The sequence below is a fragment of the Rattus norvegicus genome, chromosome 20 (assembly GCF_036323735.1).
Source record: "Rattus norvegicus strain BN/NHsdMcwi chromosome 20, GRCr8, whole genome shotgun sequence".
Taxonomy (NCBI): domain Eukaryota; kingdom Metazoa; phylum Chordata; class Mammalia; order Rodentia; family Muridae; genus Rattus; species Rattus norvegicus.
In genome coordinates this window covers 47,823,219-47,847,310 of record NC_086038.1, presented here as the reverse complement: position 1 = coordinate 47,847,310, position 24,092 = coordinate 47,823,219, and the positions used below count along the sequence as shown (strand labels likewise).

Below are 24,092 nucleotides of genomic sequence, written 5' to 3'. Positions count from 1 at the left end.
AGAACCAAGGATAAACAATGGTTTTCAAGTCTAGAAATAATTATCTAATAAGATATATTTTAACCAACAAAGCTCAGAATTTTATCTACTGAAACAGATATAAAACTAAGAGAATTTATAATTTTAATGTGAAAGTCAACTGACAGCCAAAATACTAGTGGTCAGTAAAATTCAGTATCACAAATTTTAATTGTTTTATGTTATATTGGTCTATGTTATATTGGGAGGTAGGCCCAATCTGTAAGAACTTAAAATAGACTTGTGTAAGAGTTGTGACAAAAGTTATTTTAGTCACTATGGAAAACTGCAATTCAATTAAAATTTTTAATTAACCAAACCTAAAATGTCATGCTCTGTTTTACTTATCTCTTTGGATTAGGTAACTCCTCCCTAGATTTAAAAAAAAAGTTTACGGGGCTGGAAAGATGGCTCAGCAGTTCAGAGCATGGCTGTGGGATTCAAACGGGCTGTGAAGAAGCTCTATGTCAGCAGTGCAGCTAAGCTCAGCATACCAAACCATCCTTATGGGGGGGGGGGAGAGGACATGCTCAATAATTCCATGGCTACTAGCTATGATGCCTGCAATGGAACCTGAGTCTAGCTAGGCTAATTCTGTCTTTTGTTTTGTTGTTTTGTTTTCTTGGGGTTTTGTTGTTATTTACCATATTTTAAAAACCTATGCAAACTGAACTCTTTGCATGAGGTAGCAGGTAAGTAAACAATTTGGCACACAGGGCCAGTGAGGTGTTCAGTGGGTAAAGATACTGACCACCAAGCCTGGTAGCCTGTCCCATCCTTGGTACCCATGTGGTAGAATAGAGGAGTAACTCCTGGAGGGTTTCCTAATGTCCATGTGTGTGCCAAGGCATGAATATGAATTTTATATGAATTATATATATATCACATATTTTTTAATTCTTAAATACCATGGGGGGTTGAGGGGATTGGAGCACTGGCTGCTCCTCCAATTCCCAGCACCCTCCAATTCCCAGCACCCACATGGCAGCTCACAACTGTAACTTCAGTTCCAGGGAGCTGGCACCTTCCTCAATCCTCTGTGGGCACTGCCCACATGTGGTTCATAAGACTTATAGATTCAGGCAAATACTCTTATAAGCCAGAAGTGGTGGCATCCACCTTTAGTATCAGCACTTGACAAATGGATTTTCAGATAAGTGAATTAATGATCTTGAAATGGGGAAGTTATCCTAGGAGGTCCAAATATAATCAAATAGTGCATCTCAGAGAGACATGAGAGCTAAAGACAGAAAGTGACGGAAAAAGAAACCAAAGGTTTGACTGACGCTCTTTTGAAGATGAGCAAGGGCCCATAAGTCAAGGGATACAGACTGTCTGTAGAAGCTGGAAACGGTCAGCGAATTCTACTTCAAGGTCCCCAGGAGGAGTAAGCCCTAGCAGCATCATTACTTTAGTACTTGTAGCATCCAAAAGAATAAATCTGTGCTGTTTGAAGCCACTACATGTGATCAACAGCAACAAAAAATTAATACAGAAAACCTGACAGACAACACGTGACCAGTGAATAAGGCCAGCGAAAAGCAAAAAGAGTTACATGCCACCTACAAAATGCAATGAGAAGACAGGCCCATCACATATAAAAATCTGAATCTGAATCTGAAAACCCATCAGACAACCCGAATGTAAGTTCATTTTATTCAGTAATTGGTCTATAATATTTAAAGGGAAGATAAAGAACTATTCCAGACTAACAGGAAGATGACAGAAACATGTCAACTAAATGTGATATATAGTTCTGAACTTGAATTTTTTGCTACAAAAGACATCACTGAGACCAATGATAAAACCTGAATGAGGTCTGACAGTAAGATACAGTAATGTTAAATTTTCTAACTTTCGTAGTTAAAAAGTAATGACATTGTAAAGTTTTAATCTGCTTTTTATTAAGTTTCAATGGACTCCCATTTTCAAGTATAAAACTAAAAATCTTCTTGTAAGATTTTATCATAATAATGCTGAAGTCTCTGACCAAACACTTAACCTAATCAAAGGATGCACGCACACACACACACACACACACACACACACACACACACACGCACACATGCACGCACGCACACACAGCCTTCAGTTATGCAGAATAGGAACCTTGTTTACAAGCCTCAGCCTCCGACTTCTGAAAGAGTGTTTATATATTAGGAGACATGGTTACATGTGGTCATGAGTCATCATGTGGATGCTGGAAACTGAGCCCTGAGCCATCTGCAAGAACGTAAGTGCTCTTATCCTCTGAGCCATCTCTCCAGACCCTAAAACATGCTTTTTAAAGAAATTACCCATTTATAGAAAAGGAAGCAAGTTTTCACTTTACAGATACATGTTATGAAAGAGAATATAAAACTAATTGTTTTTCTAGTTCTAATTCTGTCCCAAATTTGCTGGTTTTAGTGGTGGGATAAATATATAAAATATATTTGATACTAAAAATATAAAAGTTAATGTAAAATTCCACAGGTTACATTCCAAATGTCTACTATAGAAATTCACTATATTGTTTAAACTTTTGGTCTGGTTAACTTTGATGTGTGATATTTTTATTCATTTACAAGAGTTTTTTTTTTCTTTTCTTTTCTTTTTTTTTTTTTTCGGAGCTGGGGACCGAACCCAGGGCCTAGCAAGCGCTCTACCATTGAGCTAAATCCCCAACCCCAAGTTTTTTTTAATATAATAAAGTTTCTAAAATTAAATATAAGGAAACATATACTGTATAACCTGACTAGCAAAAACCATCACCTAAATAAAACTCTCAAAAAGATCTGACTTAAGTTATCATTAAAATCAGTATATCAGTGCATACTTTGATAGTTTAAAGAGTATAAAAGCCAGAAATAATTTTTAGAACATACCTGTACACAAGTTACTAACCTTAAAAAGAAAATGATGCGTGTAATGTATTTAATTACAATTAAAAGATAAAAATGCGCCACTTTTTTCTAAAGTAATAAGTCCTTAAGCATTCCCTAAATCTTATAGTGTCCAGGAAATAGTAGTAAGAATTAAAGATTATATCCAATCTCCCTACAAGCTTGAGGGTGTTCATTTTCTAACTACTTGGTGCCTCTCTGCATCTTGCCAACACTGTCTCAACTCACTTGGGCAATACCTGTCCACTGTCTACAGTTTTTGAATCAATGAAAAAATAAGATGGATATTGTTTTGAGACTTGGTCCCCAAGTGACGGGGCACTGTTTGAAGAGGCTTAGGAGGTATGGCCTTTTTGGAGGAGGAATGTCACTGGAAGTAGGCTTTGGAAATCTAAAGACACCTAATCTCACACACCATTTTGAGTTCACTTGAGTTCAAGACGTAAAGCCGAGCTCAGCCTCTGCTCCAGCCTGCCGTGTGCCGCCATGCTCCCCACAGCACACTCCCCCCTGGACTGTAAGCCTTTTACATAAACCCCTCCTTTGGTAAGTTACCTTACCAGAGTTTCATTTCAGCAACAGAAAAGAGACCAATACAACAAACAAGTTTTTCTACAGTAATCCTCTAACAGTGTCCTTTAGATAAAAGAGAATCTTATTTTAAAACATTTAAAAAGCCAAACATCAACATCAAAAGGCCTGAAGAAGGCCTTTAGTTAATGTCTGTCTGCCATTTTTTGCATGTCATGTAAAGGCAAATCAATAAAAGACATAATTATTGAGGTATATTCTCAACTGTGAGTATTGGTTGCTACTGTAAGCAGGTTTTGTAAAAACCATTTTAAAACTGTCATGGCTGGAGCAGGAGAGATAACTCAAGTTAAGAGCATTTGCTTCTCTTACAGAGGACTGAGATCAGTTCCCAGGACCCACAACAGAGTGCTCACAAGGACCTGTCATTCCAGCTCCAGGACATCTAACACCTTTTCCTGGAGACTCCCAAACACATGTGCACATATATGTGCACACACACAACAATACACATAAATAATTCTTTAAAAGTGCAATATGTGGTTTTAGTACATATACTTAATGTGATATGTTATATTTAGCACTCCAAGGAAAATTTCCAATATCACATTCACTACAAATGAAGAAAGCACTACATCCCTAATGTAAACCAAACTGTCTGAGCCAGGCATGGTAGCTCATGTCTTTAATCTCAGCACTTGGGAGGCGAAGGCAGGCAGATCTCTGGAAGTTCGAGGCCAGCCTGGTCTACAAAGGTATGTCCAACATGCCTAAATAAAAGTTTTCTCAGAAACTGTTAGGTGACTCAAAATAGCTTTAATGAACCAGGTATTGGGCCATATGCCTAGAACCTCCACTAACCAGGAGACCTAGGAGTTTGAGACCAACCTAGACTTGGATTTAAAAAAAAAAAAAAAAAAAAAAAGTCTGGGGCTAGAAAGATGGCTCAACTGAGAGCACTGGCTGCACTTCCAGACGACCCAGGTTCAATTCCTTGCATCAACATGGCAGCAAGCAACCGTCTGTATGTAATACCAGTTCCACAATATCTGATGCTCTTTTCTGCTCTCTTCCAGTACACACATGCATGTAGTGCATGTGTAGTGCATGCATGCAAGCAAAACACCCATATACATAATACAAATTAAAAAAACAAAAACTAGAAGTTTGCTAACAGTAACATTGAATATCCAGGGAATTTGAAAATAACCATTTCTTGAGGGACTAAAAAGATGGCTTTAGTAGTTTAAGAGTGCTTGCTGCTGGGGGCTGGGGATTTAGCTCAGTGGTAGAGCGCTTGCCTAGCAAGCACAAGGCCCTGGGTTCGGTCCCCAGCTCTGAAAAAAAGAAAAAAGAAAAAAAAAAAAAAAAGAGTGCTTGCTGCTCCTGCAGAGGGCCTGGGTTCAATTCCCAGTACCCACATGGTGACTCACAGCCAACTATAACTCTAATTCCAGAGAGCCCAACACCCTCTTCTGATCTTCATCAGCACAGACATGCATGCATATAAAGCAAAATACTCACAAAATAAATCTAAAAATGATAAATGTAAGGGAACAAATATGTATTTTAATGTAATATAGTTTATAGTATATGGCTTTAAATAGGCAACAAAGTTTATAAATTAAACATTTTATGAAAATATGACTTTATCCATGAAAGGGCAATCAAGCTAATCAAAACTTTTTTCCTTCTTATTAAGAAATAGACAATCAAGGCTGGCAGACAGACGGGTCCGTGTACTTACTACCTTCCAAGTTTGTTCCTAGCAATGTGTCTAGTAGCTCACAACCACGACACCTATGACTCCAGCTGGAAGGGAACCAAAGCTGCCTTCTGACCTCCAAAGGCACCACATATGTGTGCTGCATGCTAACACAGGCACGTAATGTATGTGCTACAAATAATGTCTGTGCTACATATAATGTCTGTGCTACATGCTAACACAGACACGTAATGTATGTGCTATACGCTAACATAGACATATAAAAGTAAATATCTTTTAAAAAATATTGTGTTTAATAAAAAGAAATTGCAAATCAGACCTCCTATGGCTTCCCTTCCATAGCTCTTCAATAGCTCCCTATTGCTCTTGAGATGAAATCCAAGCTTCTTATAGACACATCTGTGTAGGAGACCAGCTCTCTGACTCTTCATCCCAGACTATTTTCCTCATGTCCACAGCTCTGCCACTTTAATCTCCTTTGTCCTTAGAACATGTCAAGCACTTTTCTGTCTCAAAGGCTTTCATACACAGTTGTTCCCTCAGCCTAAAATAGGCTTTTCTCAAGCCAACACAGAACAGTAAATGATTAGGCTCCTTTTTGCCATTCAGCTCTCAACTGCTGGGATGTTTTCAGGATGGCGTTCTGTGAGCACGAACACAGCAGTTGTTACGTGGCAATTGATGGTTTACATGTAAAATGCAAGTACTCCCTCAAAACTCCCAGGAAGTAACCATCACCACAGGATGTCTACATTGTTCACTCCTATACTATATTTTCATTTAGACTTTCAATGAAGTATATCACATTAAGTATGTAAGTACACTGTTATATCTGCTGTGAATGTTGCCAATTTTGCATAGTTAGTTTCTCCAGGAAAACACCAAGGTGAAGAGAAAAAGCTAAAAATCTTGGTGGAGAGTTTGTGACCATCAAACAGAGCAAGATTACTGTCGCTTCTGAGGTACCTTTGTCCAAAAGGTACCAAAAACTACTTTGAAAAGAACTCTTAAGACTAGATGCACACTGTTGCCTATAACAAAGAGAGCTATTAGCTATGAGAAGATGCATTAGCCTGTAATATTTTGTATGAATTCATAAATAAAATTCATGAACAAAAAAGGAACTTAAAATAACTGATTATATGTTATCTCTAATGACATCAGGTGAAACAACTTTACCAAAAAAAAAAAAAAAAAGTACTAGAATAAACTAGCAAAACGGTTTTGTGCTGAAGAGTGGAAAGGCAAGATAGGAAATTAAGTTTGGCAAGAGAATCAAACCTTGATCTTCTGGGCATCAAGCGATATGAGATCTAAGAGGAGAGCTGCAGAGAGATCCTTGAACCACCAGGGGTGTGGCTTAGGAAGAGATGGTGGTACCAGTGTGACTCTGGCTTCTAGTTCCAAGATGCAGCCCTTCCTCTCCTCCAGATGCAGAGAGCCACTGCGGAGCTCTCCAGTCAACTCTGCTGTTTGCTTTACAGCCTCCAGAGCACCGCCTGGACTACATGAAACCCTGACATACAAACAAACACACACAGACGATGGGAAACTCTTGTTTTACTGTGTAAAAAATAATAAAGGAATAACAAGAAAACACCTTCCTGTTCAGGATAGACACAACTTTTCTATTTTCCATATGTAGTAGTAGAACCAAGAATACTGATACTAAAAGTCAACTAGCATGCATGAAGCACCATTTTTCTAAAAGGCTTTATTTTTAACTGTGTTTGTGTGTGGGTATGTACATGAGCCCAGGGAAGCCAGAAAAGGGCATCAGACCCCTTAGGAGCTGGATACAGGTAGCTGAGAGCTGCTGGAGGGGTGCTAGGAAGCAAACTTGAACAAAAGCAGTAAGCACAATTAACCGTTAAACCACCCTCAGCTCACAGAACTACCACTATGTTCATTTTATTCAATCCAATGGTCTGTTGGTTTGGAGACAGGGTCTCACCAGCACCCTAGATGCCCTGGAACTGTATGCTGTCCAGGCTGGCCTCCCTGAGATCCCCCATCTCTGCCTCCCAAGTGCTGGGATTAATAATGTGCACCACCATAGACTGGCAGGAGCCACCACTTTTTTAAAATTTTTTTTCTTTATTAACTTGAGTATTTCTTATTTACATTTTGATTGTTATTCCCTTTCCTGGTTTCGGGGCCAACATCCCCCTAAGCCCCCCTCCCCTCCTATATGGGCTTCCCCTCCCCATCCTCCCTCCATTACCACCCTCCCCCCAACAATCACGTTCACTGGGGGTTCAGTCTTGGCAGGACCCAGGGCTTCCCCTTCCACTGGTGCCCTTACTAGGCTATTCATTACTACCTATGAGGTTCGAGCCCAGGGTCAGTCCATGTATAGTCTTTGGGTAGTGGCTTAGTCCTTGGAAGCTCTGGTTGGTTGGCATTGTTGTTCATATGGGGTCTCAAGCCCCATCAAGCTCTTCCAGTACTTTCTCTGATTCCTTCAACGGGGGTCCCGTTCTCAGTTCAGTGGTTTGCTGCTGGCATTCGCCTATGTATTTGCTGTATTCTGGCTGTGTCTCTCAGGAGAGATCTACATCCGGTTCCTGTCAGCCTGCACTTCTTTGCTTCATCCATCTTGTCTAATTGGGTGGCTGTATATATATGGGCCACATGTGGGGCAGGCTCTGAATGGGTGTTCCTTCTGCCTCTGTTCTAAACTTTGCCTCCCTATTCCCTCCCAAGGGTATTCTTGTTCCCCTTTTAAAGGAGTGCAGCATTCGCATTTTGGTCATCCTTCTTGAATTTCATGTGTTCTGTGCATCTAGGATAATTTGAGCATTTGGGCTAATAGCCACTTATCAATGAGTGCATACCAGGTGTGTTTTTCTGTGATTGGGTTACCTCACTCAGGATGATATTTTCCAGTTCCATCCATTTGCCTATGAATTTCATAAAGTCATTGTTTTTTATAGCTGAGTAATATTCCATTGTGTATATGTACCACATTTTCTGTATCCATTCCTCTGTTGAAGGGCATCTGGGTTCTTTCCAGCTTCTGGCTATTATAAATAAGGCTGCTATGAACATAGAGGAGCACGTGTCTTTGTTATATGTTGGGGCATCTTTTGGTTATGTGCCCAAGAGAGGTATAGCTGGGTCCTCAGGTAGTTCAATGGGAACCTCCAGACTGATTTCCAGTATGGTTGTACCAGTCTGCAATCCCACCAACAATGGAGGAGTGTTCCTCTTTTTCCACATCCTCGACAGCATTTGCTGTCACCTGAGTTTTTGATCTTAGCCATTCTGACTGGTGTGAGGTGAAATGTCAGGGTTGTTTTGATTTGCATTTCTCTTATGACTAAAGATGTTGAACATTTCTTTAGGTGTTTCTCAGCCATTCGGCATTCCTCAGCTGAGGAGCTACCACTCTTAAGCAGCCAATATTAAAGCCAATTCTGACTCCTCTATACTCAAGGCTGTTGAGGATTGAAAATTTATCTTACCCATTAATAAATGCCTTTCTGTTTACATCTGCCTGGAGTATATTAAGTACTATATAAATATATGTAGATAAGTTATAAAGTCTTTTATAATAATACAGATAGCATCTACTATGTACCAGGACCCTTGAGGACTCTGAAGATACAACATTCTTGGTCGAGACATATAGCTCAGCTAACTGGTGGCATGTTTGCCCAGCATGTAGGAGACCCTAAGTTCCAAACCCTGTACTATATAATAAACCAGGCATGATGGCACTCGTCTGTAACTTGTCTGTAAGATCAGTGGGAGGTAGAGTTAGAATGAGACGTTCAAGGTCACCCTCCATTAGTGAAAAGAGCTGGGGGTTTTCCTGGGATGAGACCCAGAACTCTCCTGCTCTCACACACTATACAGTCTAGTGGACTAAAGAAATGACAACAGACAAGTATATAGAACAGAGGAAAATGGGGGTGGGGACAGCATTGAAATTTGACAAAGGGCACTCAAAGAAGGTACCGCTGTGAAGATGACATTTGAGCAAAGAAAATGAGGACAAAGGAGGAGGTGATGTGGTGTCAGAGGAAGAGCACTGCAGGCAAAGCAAACGGTAAGACAGAAGGGGAGAGGAAGGGCAGAACACGCCTCAGCGGCCGGGGAGACCCAACCGGGAAAGGAAGGCCTCACGGGCACTGAGGGAAGGCTGCTTTCCAGAGAAATGCCTACACAGCCCTGAACACATGTGTATAAGATAAGTACACTGGTCAAACATTTATTGACAAATCATAAAATTAAAACTAATTCTTGGCCTAGTGTTATTTTTACCATTTTTAAAGAGAGCAATTGGCATACTAATAAGATGGATTTGCTTGTTTATTTTTAGTCTTGGCTGAATATTTACAGGATATCTACAGGATATAGAGCATTTTCAATGTTATGTGAAATCTTGAATTTTTATAATCCTCAAGGCTGATATCTATACTTTTCATAACTACATACTACCCATTTATTAAGTATATTTAAGGCTATTTCAAAAATTATTGGAAATTTTGTTCTAATCCCAAACCAAAATTCATTTAATGATTTTTTTTTTTTCAAATGAAACTCAAGTCAACTGTCAACTCACCACACAGCAATTGTAAAAGCCAAACATTCCAGGAGCAGGAGAGATGGCTCAATAGTTAAGAGCACTGCCTGCTCTTCCAGCAGACCTGAGTTCAATTCCTACCACTCATTTCTAAAACATTTTTTCTAATATTTATTTATTTATTATAAGTACACTGTAGCTGTCTTCAGACACACCAGAAGAGGGTATCACATCCCATTACAGATGGTTGTAAGCCACCATGTGGTTGCTGGGATTTGCTCAGGACCTCTGGAAGAGCAGTCAGTGCTCTTAGCCACTGAGCCATCTCTCCAGCCTGGAACATAGAAACTTAAAGCTTAAGTGAAGCGAGTGAAATATAAAAGTCACCGAGGATCGTGCGCTTCTACTGTGAGAAACACAGCCAGAGAAGGTTGTGCTTCACGCAGCACGGCTGGCACAGCTGTTCACATCACTGCTTCTCAGATCCTGACTGCTCTCATTATATAACTGACTCGCACACAGTGCAGCCGCAGACCTGACCTATAAACTCTTCAGCTGGGCATACGAGGGGCTTTATGACAACTTCAGTTGTGCTTTCTCCCTTTTTTTCACTTCATGAATCCAGGTCCCAACTGATCTGACGTACCTTTTGAACACATCCCACACTGAGCCACCTCTATACATTTGTTATTGTTGTTGTTGTTGTTATCATTCAAGCTTGCATATCTGTCTGTATACCACATGCATCCTGATGCCTGCAGAAGCTAGAAGCAAATATCAGACCCGTGGAACTGGAGTGACAGATGGTTGTAAGTTTGGGTGCTGGGATCAAACCTGGGTCCTCTGGAAGAACAGTGTTCTTAATGGTTGGGTTATGCTAGTCCTGATCCTAGCATTCTTAACTCTAAGGCAGAAGGACCAGCCAGGGATACACAGAGAAAAGCTCTATCAAATCCTGCCCCACAAATCCACCTGCTCTGTAAAACCGTCCCTGGGGGCTGGAGAGATGGCTCGGCAGTTGACAGATTGGCCGCTCTCCCTGTTGACTCAGGTTTGATTATCAAGACCCACGTGGCAGCTCACACCTGCCTCTAACTCCAGTTCTAAAAGATCCAATGCTTTCTTCTAAGCTCCATGGGCAGCCAGCACATACATAGTGTGCAGACATACATGCAGGCAATATACATATACACAAAAACAAATGTGAAAAACACATTTATATACCCAAAGCAGTCCTAAGCTTTAGCTTGCTACTATTGGCTCCACTATATGCTAATACTTCATGCAGCCAACCCCCACAGCATTTGTTTGCACTCCTCTTCCACTCTTTACAGTACTCTGGATAAGAATTCAGGCAGTTTCATGTAAACTTCATGCAAGTTACCCAAACAAGACCATGTACATTGTAGTCACCATTGTACTGTCCTCTGTGCCTGTTACCATCAGCCAGTGAACACTACTAATCAACAGCCAGCCCTAGACGGAACTACACGATCAAAACTCACACGCTGGAAAATGTGGAGTCTATACGACCAAACTCCTTCATCCAAGACAAAACACAATTGCAAACAGTAAGGACTAATTTTTTCAAGAGTATGAACAAGAACTTTCAAGGAAACAGGTGGTCTTGCCATGCATGCTATAATATTTCTCATTGAGAAAGAGTCTGGTAATGACGGGAAATGGATTTTGTCTTGGTTTGGCTCTGGTCTGCTTTGATTTAGTTTTACATCTGTATTTATGGAAGGGGTGGCAAAGGAGTATGCATGTGAAGTCGGAGGACAACCTGCAGAACTCAGCTCTCACCGACCTCTGCCTCTGCTTTGTAAACCACTTCAGCCTCAGTTCAAGCGCAGGGATTAGCGGCACACACTACCATCACCTTGCTCTTTTGACTTTCAAGCCATGTGTTTCAGTTTCGAACCAATGAGATCTCTGCCACCACAGTCTAGCTAAATCCAGGAAATTCTTAAAGTTACATCTGAAGGTTGGGCATGGAGGAAAGAGGATTCAGGGCACTGTGTGCGCTCTCGCGCTCACTCGCTCGCTCGCTCGCTCTCTCTCTCTCCCTTGCTCCCTCCCCCCTCTCCCTCTCCGTGTGTGTGTGTGTGTGTGTGTGTGTGTGTGTGTGTGTGCACACGTGTGTGTGTGTGTGTGTGCACACGTGTGTGTGTGTCTGGTTTAACTTTATGCCTGAATAAAAGGTATGACTTAGGGAACAAGCATCTGAGAAAGCAGGCTTGTATGGTAGTACATGGCTTTAATCCGAGGACTCAGGAGGCAGAGGCTGGTTGATCTGAGTTTGGGGCCAGCAAGGGCTACAAACTAAGACTCTTAAAAATACAAAGAGAAGGGAGAGTCCCTGGAGGGAAGGCTTAGTAATAATTAGAGTATTTACTCTTCTTGCAGAGAAGTTCAGTTTCCTGAACCTATGTTGAGAAGCTCAAAACCACCTGTAACTTCAGCTCCAAGGAGACTCCCTCCTCAGTCTTCTGGTGCCCCTTTCATACACATACACAAGACCACACATATACACATAATTTAACTCTTTCTTTCTTTCTTTCTTTCTTTCTTTCTTTCTTTCTTTCTTTCTTTTTTTTCGGAGCTGGGGACCGAACCCAGGGCCTTGCGCTTGCTAGGCAAGCGCTCTACCACTGAGCTAAATCCCCAACCCCAATTTAACATTTTTTAATTTTTAACCTTTCTGGTTCTTCCAAGATCAAATATATATATGCAATCTGGCCTTTAAATAAAATTTTACATCCAATGTTTGTCAAATCTAGAAAGTCTGACTGTACCCTAATTCCCTCTGCAACAAATTCCCAGCTGTTTCCTCTATGCAGACACATGTCTCACATATAACTTCCTGCTGTCAGAATACAACACACAGCAATTTTTTTCCTGAACAATCACACATTTCTTGGATCTTTAATATCCCTTCAAGATCTAAAGTCTCAAAATGATGTATGCCCTAAATTAAGTATATACATTCATAAAGCACAGCTGGAGAGATGGCTTTGCAGTTAGGAACACTTGTTCCCTTTACCAAGGACCTGCGTTCCCAGCACCCACATAGCAGCTCACACCTGCTTTGAACACAAAGCTAGTATCAACCACTTTTTTTTCTAATTTAATAAACTAATAATAACTTAAAACAAACCCTGAGATAACTAAACGTGGTGTTTGAAAAGGCTGGAGAAACGGCTCGCGGTTAGGAGCATTTGCTGCTGCCAGGACCTGATCACAATTTGCAACACCCGAAGGCTGGCTCACACCAATTTGTAGCTTTAGTTCCAGGAATGCAGTGCCCTCTTTTGGCCTCCAGAAGCAACTGCCATAACCATTAGGTACACAGACATACCACACAAGTAAAACACCCATAGACTTCTTTTGTTTTTTAATGTTCATCCCAATCTTTTCCACTATACTCAATTCCCAAACTGTAACTGTAATCACCAAATAACTTTAAAAGAAACAGGAATCATTTAAGGGAAATAAATATATAAGAATAAACAGTCCAAGCTATCTCAGAATCTTTTTAATCTAGTTACACTTCTAAATCCTAACATCTCAATGAAAAAAGCGGAGATGAACTCTCAGTCACACTTAGGGTCCCCCCAACTTCCAAACCATTCTTCACTATGTTCACAAAACCAACACAGCCAGGTCTCATTGCTCTGCTGTTTAAGTTAATAATGGAACAAAGAATAAACTCCAAACTGCTCACTTGGTCCAAAGTGCCAATCATATTTCAAAGTCTCACCACCTGTGTACAGAACAACCCATGCTTTTGCAGTGTTTCCCTACTTACAGAATGTCCTTCTCCTTGTCAAGACCCACCTTAAATCACCTTCTTTGCATGACACATTTGCCCAAGTTCCAAAACAGGAATTCCCTTCTCCTTTGACACTTTCCACTTGATATATTGATATTATAATAACATGCAATGTTTACTTAATTACAGAAAGGAATGCAAAGAGAAGCTTTGGAATAAGACTAATTTGGGTCCAACATTCAATCTTACAGCTAATGGGTATGGCTTGAAGCAAGTTGATACCTTGCCTCCTTGGGGGTCTCAGTTTTCTAATATAGGTAACACATTTCCTCAAGTACTATTCAAAAAGCATTAAGCACACCTTACCTTAAAGCTAAAAAAGAGCTGGGGTGAAAAGAGTTGTAGTTCTAGAACTCTTTCTTGGAGGGGCAAGTGGGGACAGCCCCAAGCAAGACTATTTCTAAAATTATCCTCACAGAGAATTCAGGAAGATGGGAGAAGCAACAGAATCTGTCTCCCTCAGCTATACAACTACACTGGCAAAATCTGTTTGATGCAACTGTTTTGAAGGCTTACATCTTCTGAAGGATGACTTCAAATTTAACTGTGATTAACTTGTCAATTTTGGCCTTGGGCACTACTACAAGTCCCTAGAGCAAGTCACTCTTCAAGTGTATCTGGAGTAACTTGCTGCTAAGAACAATAGAGGACCCAACATTATTTTAAAAACAACAACAACAAAAACCCCAAAAAACAATCAACCAGTTCTCTCCAGTCATGCAGAAAACACTCCCCCCAACATCAGAAACAGTTTCCCAGTACACAGTATTTTCTGGGAATGGCCTGTATGATAGGCCACAAATTATCAGATTTTCATTCATGTGACTACATGTGATAACATTTAAAAAAAAATCAGTGACAAGTAAAAGGACAACAGAAGTAAAATTTATAGAACTGTGAACAAGAACCTAGCACATTAGAAACTCACAAAACTTTAAAGATGAATGAAAACGAAACATCACATATCAAAAATTTATGGGGCACTGCAAGAGTGATATTTAGTTGGAGGGTTCAGAGTTTAAATACAATAAAATCATAGCTATAAGAGAAAAAAATCAATTTCTGTTCCTTCCTGCTTTTTAGTTTTTAAACTAATGTATTTCATTATTTGGAGGGGACACACTGTGGCATCAGATCTCAAACTCAGGACAAATGCTGAGGTTACCACAGCAAAGCAGATGCTGCCTGCCAGCCTCTCAGGATCACCAGACCTGTTTCAGCACCACCCTGGCCAGCACACCCAGACCCTAGCCTAACTCTCCAGCACCATGTCCTCCACCTATTTTTTCACTCAGGTAGGTACACTGCGGCCAGAAGAATGTGTTGGACCCTCTGGAACTAGACTTATGGGGACTAAACTGTGGTCCTCTGTAAGAACTACTGAACAATATATCCACCCTCGTAAAGAATGGTGTGTGTGCACATGTGTAGGAACCATGGCGCATATGCAGCTTTAGCAGATCACTCTCAAGAGTCAGTTCTCTCTGCCATGTGGGTTCCAAACATGGAATCCAAGCTCTTAAGCTTGGCAGCTGGTACTAGTAGAGCCATCTCTCTGGCCCCTTTGTGCTTTTCTGCACTAGGTATTTACAGCTTAAGAAAAAAATATTAAGACTGGAAACATTCTGATCTGTCACCTAGCAGCAGCATCTATAAAAACTGAAAACATTATTTGCCAAATGAAAGAATTTCTACTGTAGTTTTACAGGCATATTTACAAAGACCCTCCCCCTCCCCCCTTCTAAAAACCTTTCTTGGAAGGCCTGGTTGGTTTGGGGTTTTCTGTTTTTGAGATAAAGTCTTACTTAATAGCCCAGAATGACCTGCAATCTCACAATCTTTTTACCTCAGCCTCCCTCCCAAATGATGGCTTTACAGGTGTTCACCATAGCCAGCCTCATAACCAGTTCTTGATTCCTTATGGCAAGCTATTATTTTAACCCCAGGAAAGGAAGCTTGAGTTCAGAGTTAACTAAAATAGAGACTAGGCTGGATCTGAAACCGTTTTAAAGTGGGAGTTTCCTATTATAGTACTAAGGGATAAAAATGGAACTACTCACATCCTCAAATAAAAGGTGATTAACTTATATACTATTTGAGAAAACATAAGCAAATAAAATTACTTTTTAAAACCATTTCACAAAAAAAAATTCACTAATCTTTTCAAAAAAAGAAACTTGAGTACTTAAGTAGTAAATCAAAACTGTGTGATAATAGTGTCACTGCCAGTCAGACACTGCTCTAAACACTTACAGTTGAATCTCCATTCTAGTCTATAAAGAGAGACTCCTCTGTCCCTAATTTACAGATGATGATGCTGAAATACAAAATCTGCACAGCAATCTGACAAGCCAGGTTTCAAAATCAGGCAGTTCTGAAAAAGGTCAAGGAGTCAAAAGCTAAGCAAACATTTTAGAATGGCAGACAGATTAAGAGCACTTGCACCCAGGCTGGGTGATGGTGGCACACATCTCTAAACCCCATGAAAGACAGAGGCAGGTGGATTTCAAGTTTGTAGCCTGCTCTACAAATTGAGTTCTAGGACATCCAGGACTAAACAAAGAAATCCTACCTCAAAAAAACACACAAAAGCAAAACAAAACAGAGTATGTGCACTCTTCCAGAAGATCTGTTTGGAACCTGTCACCCACATCCGACAGGTCACCACTACCTGGTAACTCCTGCTCCAGGGGAATCTGAAACCCTGTTCTGAACTCCACAGAACTTACCCTCACATATTCCCATCACCCTTCCCCCAATACAGACACACACGCGCCACACCATTGTGGCACATGCCTTTGATCACAGCACTTCGGAGGCCAAATAATCAAAGTAAATTAAACCAGAAATGGAAGCTTACAGAAAGAATAAAATGGGAATGCACATACAAAGTCATCACACACATGCACGCACGTATGCATGGACGCACACACAGTGCAATGTTTGTGGAGAACACAAAAGTTGGAAGTGGCTGAGGTAACTATGCCAGAACTTTAAGAATGTCTAAAACACTAAAAACTCCCATCTCTGCACTACTTTGGAACCCATTACTGGATGACTACAATACACAGGCTGTAAACTATATCCAAACTTGTCTTTAGGAATAGAGTGATGGCTCATAAATTAAGGGAGCACTTTCTGCTCTCACAGAGGACCTGAGTGCTGTTCCCAGCACCCACATGGTGGCTCACATCCATACACAACTCCAGATCCTGACTTCCTGGGGATCTGATGTCACCTTCTGTCCTCCTCAGGCACCAGGCACTCACATGACTACAGACAGGGAGGCAAAACATGCATGCATACACATAAATCAAAGTCAAAATCTGAGTTATCTTGATGAAAATTATTACTTTCAACTACCAGAACTTTAAGAACTGTTTTAAGTGATTCTTGAAGCTTTGTAAATCAAAAGGGTTAGGACATTAATCCTTTTGTTGTTATTCTCTCTCTGATGGTAGTGTCCATGTATACCAGTACCTCTGTGTGAGGTTGAGGACAAGCTTCTAGTTTTGGTTCTCCCAATGGGGTCCAGGATCAAACTCATACGTCAGGTTTATAGAGGACATGCTTTTAACCCACTGAAACAACTCTCTGGTCCTAATTTCTGGTTTTTAGTTTTTTGGGTTTTCTGTGGTGGAGTTGGTTTGGTTTGTGGGGGTTGTTTGTTTTTTTGTTTTTGTTTTGTTTTGTTTTTTTGTTTTTAGCAAAAAGCACATACCAAAACAAATATACTACCCAAAATAACTCCAGCAAAAGCCAATTCCAAGGAAGTTCTCTTGGCAGCCCTCTCAAATTTAGCTACAAGTTAGACCTTTTGTTATAAAGTATCAATATATAACACACCCTCTCTGGGCACCTGTATGTAGAGCTCCCTGAGTTATGTTACCGTGTAACCCTGTAACCTCTTCTGAGAATCACTATTGTAAGGAAGGTATACCCTCCATGTCCTTACTTTTTCAGATCCATTTTCTACAGCCAATATGCAAAGAGCCCAGAGGACTTTTCACTATTAAAAGGAGTATGAATTGGGGTTGGGGATTTGGCTCAGTGGTAGAGCGCTTGCCTAGCAAGCGCAAGGCCCTGGGTTCGGTCCCCAGCTCCGAAAAAAAGAATAGAAAAAAAAAAAAAAAAAAGGAGTATGAATTAAGTATACTTAGCCCAACTCAAAAGACTAAAATCAGGACAAAAAGATGCCACTAATAATGTTTACAAAATAAGTTCAGTTACCATATCAAATATGGCAGACTCTAACTCCTGTGTCTCCCAAGTACTGTAATTAATGAAATGTACCCCCGCATACCAAGTTCCTCACCACATTTTAAAGACTTTGTATTCAACCCACCATCCCAATACCCTGTCTTCTACACAACAAGCACAAGGCAGGTTGGTGGTAAGCAGCGGACATTAACTACAATACTGAAAGTAGACCCTCGCTCCTGTTGCTTTTCTTTCTTTCTTCTTTTTATTAATCACTCAGACTAGGGTGGATGCCTACAGCACCAATTAAGAGTCAGTTTTTCCTTTCAACCTGTAGTTCCACGGGGCTGAATCAAGTTGCCAGAGTAGGGCAAGGGCCTTTACCTGCTGGGCCATCCTGCGGTCCTATTTTTGAGACAGGCTGCCAGACTGGCTTTGAACTCACTATGTAGCCAATGTCAGTGGCCTTGAACTCTTAACCATCTTGCCTCCACCTCTCAAAAGGCCTGGGATAACACTTGGGAGCCACCACACTGGGCATGGATCCCTTTAACTTGAAATCCTGAAAGAATGGCCGAGGGGAACAGTCAAGAAAAAAAACATTTCTGTGTTATGACACCAAAGGTACATACAGCCACTGTTCAAAATCCCACATTATCTAAATGAACTTTGAAACACAGAACTCAAGAGGCCCAAATGAAAATTCCGTAAGCCAACCCAGAATGAGAAACTAGGGAGGCTAGGAACTTTGGGTAAATTGTTGCTACTCAACTTACTTCAAATGTACAAAAGAGATGCATGCAATTGTTGCTTGCTCTTCACCCTAAATTTAGTTCTATTGTGAAACTAAGTAATTTTACAGGACATTGAATTCTCTCATCAAAGTGTAGCAAGACCTGAGCAAAGTGTTAACAACTTTTCCCAAGGTCCAGTACACAACCTAGACAACTTAGATCATCACCACACCCAACCTAAAAGCAACTTAGCAGACACAGAAAGCTCTCCCTCAGCGCCGCTGTTATACTCGAAACCTACTAATTATGGTTAACACCACCAGAAATAACCCATTAGGCGCTTGCAGTCAGCGCCATCAGCTTCAAGAATATCTGGTGCCATATGTCTCAGGCAAGTGCAACACAGAACCCAACATTACAGTCTTACACGTAACATGCTCTAAAACGGTATTAGATTGCGTCCTGACACGACGTTTACCGTGAAGACTCAAGAACTAAGAGCAAATGAGCTAGCGACCCCACACGAACCTAGCTTAATCCTCCATGCTTGCACCTTTCCGTTGTAAACAGGAAAGTCCAGAGGAAAGGAAACGGAGAAAAACCTCTTTTTTTCGCTTTTATAAAAGGAATAACGGCAGCGCTTAACAACCCCCGCGACGTGATTGAACAAATGAAAAAAGCCAAAGGGAGGAAGTGACGGGGGTGGGCTGCTGGTGAGCTCACTTGGAAGTCCCAAACACGCCGCCCAGCTCGGGGGTGCCCCCAAACATCTGTCCCAACAGCTGCAGCGGGGACACCGGGATGCGAGGGGAAGATGGGTGGCGGGAGCGAAGGATGCAAAGTGGTGCCCGCACGCTCCTTTTCCTCCTCGGCCAACTCTTCTCTCGCCCCCCGTCCCAGCCCATCCCGCTCCCTCCAGAAAGAACACCCAACAAAAGCTGAGGCCGGGGAGACAAAGAGGCAGCAGGCGACGAGCATCCAGAACAATGCGGAGCCGGTCCAAGCCAAACTCCCCGGGACCGCGCAGGCGGACGGGCGACCCCGGAAATCGCCGCCGAGCTTCGGCCCCGCGGACCGCGGCCCTCAGGCCCCGCCGCGGACAGCGTCACCGGGACGCGGGGCAGCACCGGGGGGCAGGACGGTGCGGCCCGGAGCGGAGCGGAGCGACCCCTGAGCGCGCCTGGGCGGGCCGCCGACGGGACTCACCCGCATTCTGGTCTCGCGGCCAGAGGTAGTAGGTGGCGGGGATCACGATGAGCCCCACGAAGGAGGTGAGGAAGTAGAAGAAGGTGTTCCCGCTGTCATCGTACTGGAACTGCTGGCCCGCCATGGCTCCACCTCCTCCGCCCCGCTTCCCTCACCGCCGCCGCCACGACCCCGCGCTGCGCTCCGGCTCCCGGCGCCCCGGCCCCGTGTGGCGTAGCTCGGACGCCGCCGCCGCCTCTCCTCCCCGCCCCCACGCCGCTCTCACGGACACGCCGCCGCGGCCGTCGCCAACTCTCGCGAGAGGAGCTAGTTCCCGCCCCACGCGGCTGTTCCCTCCCCTGCCGGCTCCTCCACACGCTCGCAGAGGGAGACGTGGCGCGCGCAGCGAAGAAACTCTGTTGGACCCCGCCCGCGGCCCCGCCCCTGAGCCACGGGCCACGCCCTCTATTTGCCATAGGCCCGCCCCTGGCCCCGCCCCCTGCTTGCCCGGCTTTCCTTCCCGGCACCCTTCGCCAGATTCCCGGAGCCTTCCTGCCAGGGTCTCCTGAGTAGTGAGCCGGGACGAGCGTACTAGGTGCGACTGGAAGCTGAGCTTTTGCAAGCAGAGCTAGATTGCCTTGCCTCTCCATTCTGTCCTATCCCTCTCACTTTTCCCCAGCTTCTGATTCGCTCCTCCAAGGGAACCTCGTGGAAACAAGTGCCATTAAGAATAGGGAGCGAGGAACTAACTCCTCCTCAGAGTTCCAAAGCTTAGGGTATTTGAAACTGCCAGTTCACTCATGCTTTCTGTGACCCAAGCGATCGTGTGTTCAGTTTCAGTAAAGCATGGAATAAAGCAAAATATAGATCAGTGGCTCTCAACCTTCCTAATGCTGCCACCCACCCTTTAATACAGTACCTCATGTTGTTGTGACCCCGAGCCAAAAAATTATTTTCATTGCTACTTTATAACTGCAATTTTACTGTTATGAATTGTAATGTAAATGTATGATATGCAGGATATCTTATATACACTCCCTGTAAAACGATCGTTTGACAATTCCCTCCTCAACAGGGTCAGGACCCTCAGGTTGAGAACCACTGTTACATATGCTCTATTAATGAGAAAAGTCAAGCTCAAAACGTTTTCCAAAGGTTACGCTCGATGGTTTGGGTTTGCTCAGGGTTTAGGGATCCAAAGCCAGATTGCTCTGACGCCCCAAAAAGCCGCTGGCACTCCCTTGCAACCGGCGGGCGAGCAAACTGAAGTAGCAGTCACTCAATGCTCCTAGCCACAGGCTCTCAAACTGAGATCAGCTGAGCTTCAGGAAGCTCGCCTACTCTTGTAAAGATCCCACGGAAGTCCAGTGGTGGCCTTAGCGGGCTGGGTTCCAGAGTCCGCTCTGCCCTCTGTGGATCAAGAGGACACAGGGCATTTCTCACAGGATCGCTGTGAATATTAAAGTGTGTGATACCTCTCAAAAGAGAAACTATCGCGCAAGTACAAACATTCTGCTGTTTTTTAAGGATCGGGTGTTTTTTGTTGTTGTTGTTTTTTTGTTTTTTGCTGTTGTTTTGTTTTGTTTGCTTTTTGTTGGGGGGGGGTGTTTTTTGAATTTTGAGACAGGGTTTCTTTGTGTAGTCCAAAATGAGGCCCTCATCTCAGAGCACTTAACACCAGCACACAGGTGGCAGAGACAGGCAGATCTCTGTGCATTTGAGGCCAGCTAGGGCTGTCACCAGGTGAGAAGCAGGAACTTCAACACGACAATTGTTGTCTAGGATGCTGACCTAGAGTTGATATTCATTTCAGACCTAGATATTTTATGTCAAAGTAGCAACAACCCAGGGCTGGAGAGATGGCTCAGTGGTTAAGAGCACTGACTGCTCTTCCAGAGGTCCTGAGTTCAATTCCCAGCAACCACATGGTGGCTCACAACCATCTGAAATGGGATCTGATGCCCTCTTCTGCTGTGTCAGCGGCAGCGTACTCATAATTATTGGGGTTGGGGATTTAGCTCAGTGGTAGAGCACTTGCCTAGCAAGCGCAAGGCCCTGGATTCGGTCCCCAGCTCCGAAAAAAAGAAAAAAAAAAAAAAAAGTAGCAACAACCACACTTAAGGCCTGAGTGTATATGACCTGGTCAGGCTCTCATTCCTTTCTCCAGACATTGCCAGAGAACAGAAAGCAAAACTACTTACAGCAAACGTCCCTGTGGGCTACACTTTTCCTTACTGACTGTAATGCCACCTAATGCACCCGGCAGCCATCCAGTGGTAGCATACTATTAGCTTCAAACTCCATCAAAATCTCATATGATGGGCTGGAGAGATGGCTCAGCGGTTAGGAGCACTGACTGCTCTCCCAGAGGTCCTGAGTTCAAACCCCAGCAACCACATGGTGGCTCACAACCATCTGAAATGAGATCGGATGCCCTCTTCTGGTGTGTCTGAAGACGACAATATATATATATATATATATATATATATATATACATATATATATATATATATATTAGGGTTGGGGATTTAGCTCAGCGGTAGAGCGCTTGCCTAGCAAGCGCAAGGCCCTGGGTTCGATCCCCAGCTCCGAAAAAAAGAAAAGAAAAAAAAATAAATCTTTTTTAAAAGTCTCATGACTATGTATAAAACATACATAGACAGCCATGGCTGTCTTTGAGCAGCCCACATCCTTCCTCTCAGCCCGGCTGCAGTTCTGAACACTTTCTCCTGACCTCAGGCTAAAGCCTAAATTAAAGACCAGACCAGACCACCAACCTCCACTTCCTTTAGTTGAGTTGAGTTTAGTTTAGTTTAGTTCTGGAATTCTTTTGAATATCAAAACCATGAATCCTGGTTCAGCCTGAATCAAGGTCCCTAAAACTCTAGAGGACCCCCTCAGGCTGTTGCAGGGAGGTGGCTGCCAGCGGGGAGCTCTGCCCCCTTTATTTGCTGACACCACAACCTCGAAGGTCCCAATGAACAATTTGCCTTACTGAAAGCATGCGCCACTCACAAACCCGGCAGTACTGGAGTAGGCAGACTTTCTCCGCCTTGGGTTGAATCTCTTGTTAAGTCCTTCCATGTTTTCAGAATGTTGAACTTGATTTTTTTTTATGAGTCCGTTTATGTCTAACTCAGCATTTCTGCAAAGATAATACGTCAGTTTTATAAACTTATGGCAAGATAAATTATCGATCTTAACTCCCGCCAGTCGTGGTGGCTCATGACCTTTAATCCCAGCACTCTGGAGATAGACACACAGGCAGATATCTGTTAGTTTCAGGCCAAACTTGATCTATGTAGCAAATTCCAGGGCCCTCAGGGTTACATAGAACAACTCTGTCTCAAAATAAGCAAATGAAGGAATAGACAAATAAATAAACAAATAGTAAATAAGTATCTCTCTTTGGACTGTTTTTCTGGAAAGTAACCTCTTCCATTTGTAGCTTTGGGCTTATATAACAGTGGATTTAACAACTTAAATGAGGGGGGCTGGAGAGATGGCTCAGCGGTTAAGAGCACCCGACTGCTCTTCCAGAGGTCATGAGTTCAATTCCCAGCAACCACATGGTGGCTCACAACCATCTGTAAAGAGATCTGATGCCCTCTTCTGGTGTATCTGAAGACAGCTACAGTGTACTTATATATAATAAATGAACAAATAAATCTTTAAAAAAAAAACTTAAATGAGATATCAATTTGAACAAATTGTATCAACTTATTAAACCTCTAGCCATTAGAAATTATGGAATTCCTTAACCCAAAACCTATAAAGTCTGTGTCTTGGAACTGGGTCTCATGCAGCCCAGGCTTGCCTTGAACTCAATATAGAGCCAAGAATGACTTTGAAGCCAAGTGTGGAGGCACACTCCTTTAAGGCCGGCACTCTGGAGGTAGAGTCTGGTAGAGTTGTGTGAGTTCTGGGCCAGTCTGGTCTACATAGCAAGTCCAGGACATCCAGGGCTACATAAGACCCTGTCTCGGAGAGGAGGGGGAGGGGGAGGGAGAAGGGGAAGGGAAGAGAGAGGGGGAGAAGGAGAGAGGGAGAGGAGAGGGGAGGACAGGGGAGGACAGTGGAGGAAAGGAAGAAAGACCTTGAATTCCTGCTTCCCTCCCTCCTCTACCTTCTAAGCACCACACCAGGCCTTCTGTTGATGATATTAACTTACAAAACTATTTCTTTTAAGTGATCATTGTGAAATTGTTAATAATAGTAAATGAATATGGAAGAAAATGAGCCACAAACACATATTGTCCTTAATTTCGGCATATGTTAAAATGTATTTTAATATCTTCGCTGAATATGTCTGCAAGAGAAGACCTTAGTCACGCTCATTTTAATTGCTTGGTAGTTTATTTCCTCTCGGGTACAGAAAGCTTATTTTTAGGCTCCATTTAATATTTGCTTTTTCCTTAGAGTGACACTTTCACTTATTGGTAAGTCG

At 42.6% G+C, this 24,092-nt stretch overlaps 1 protein-coding gene across 3 annotated transcripts in view; it reads right to left on the bottom strand.

The window, feature by feature from the left end:
* Nucleotides 1-20,020, bottom strand: part of Sec63 (SEC63 homolog, protein translocation regulator) — a 68,958-nt gene extending 48,938 nt beyond the window's left edge. For 2 of the 3 annotated variants that reach the window (XM_006256570.5, XM_006256571.5), the window contains exon 1: nucleotides 19,667-19,932. In XM_006256570.5, coding sequence (XP_006256632.1) covers nucleotides 19,667-19,790 — 124 coding nt within the window. In that variant the 5' untranslated portion in view covers nucleotides 19,791-19,932. Of the gene's footprint in view, nucleotides 1-19,666 lie in introns of all 3 variants that reach the window. The other variant, NM_001107637.1, reaches the window with a different exon arrangement.
* Between the last annotated feature and the right edge of the window lie 4,072 nt (nucleotides 20,021-24,092).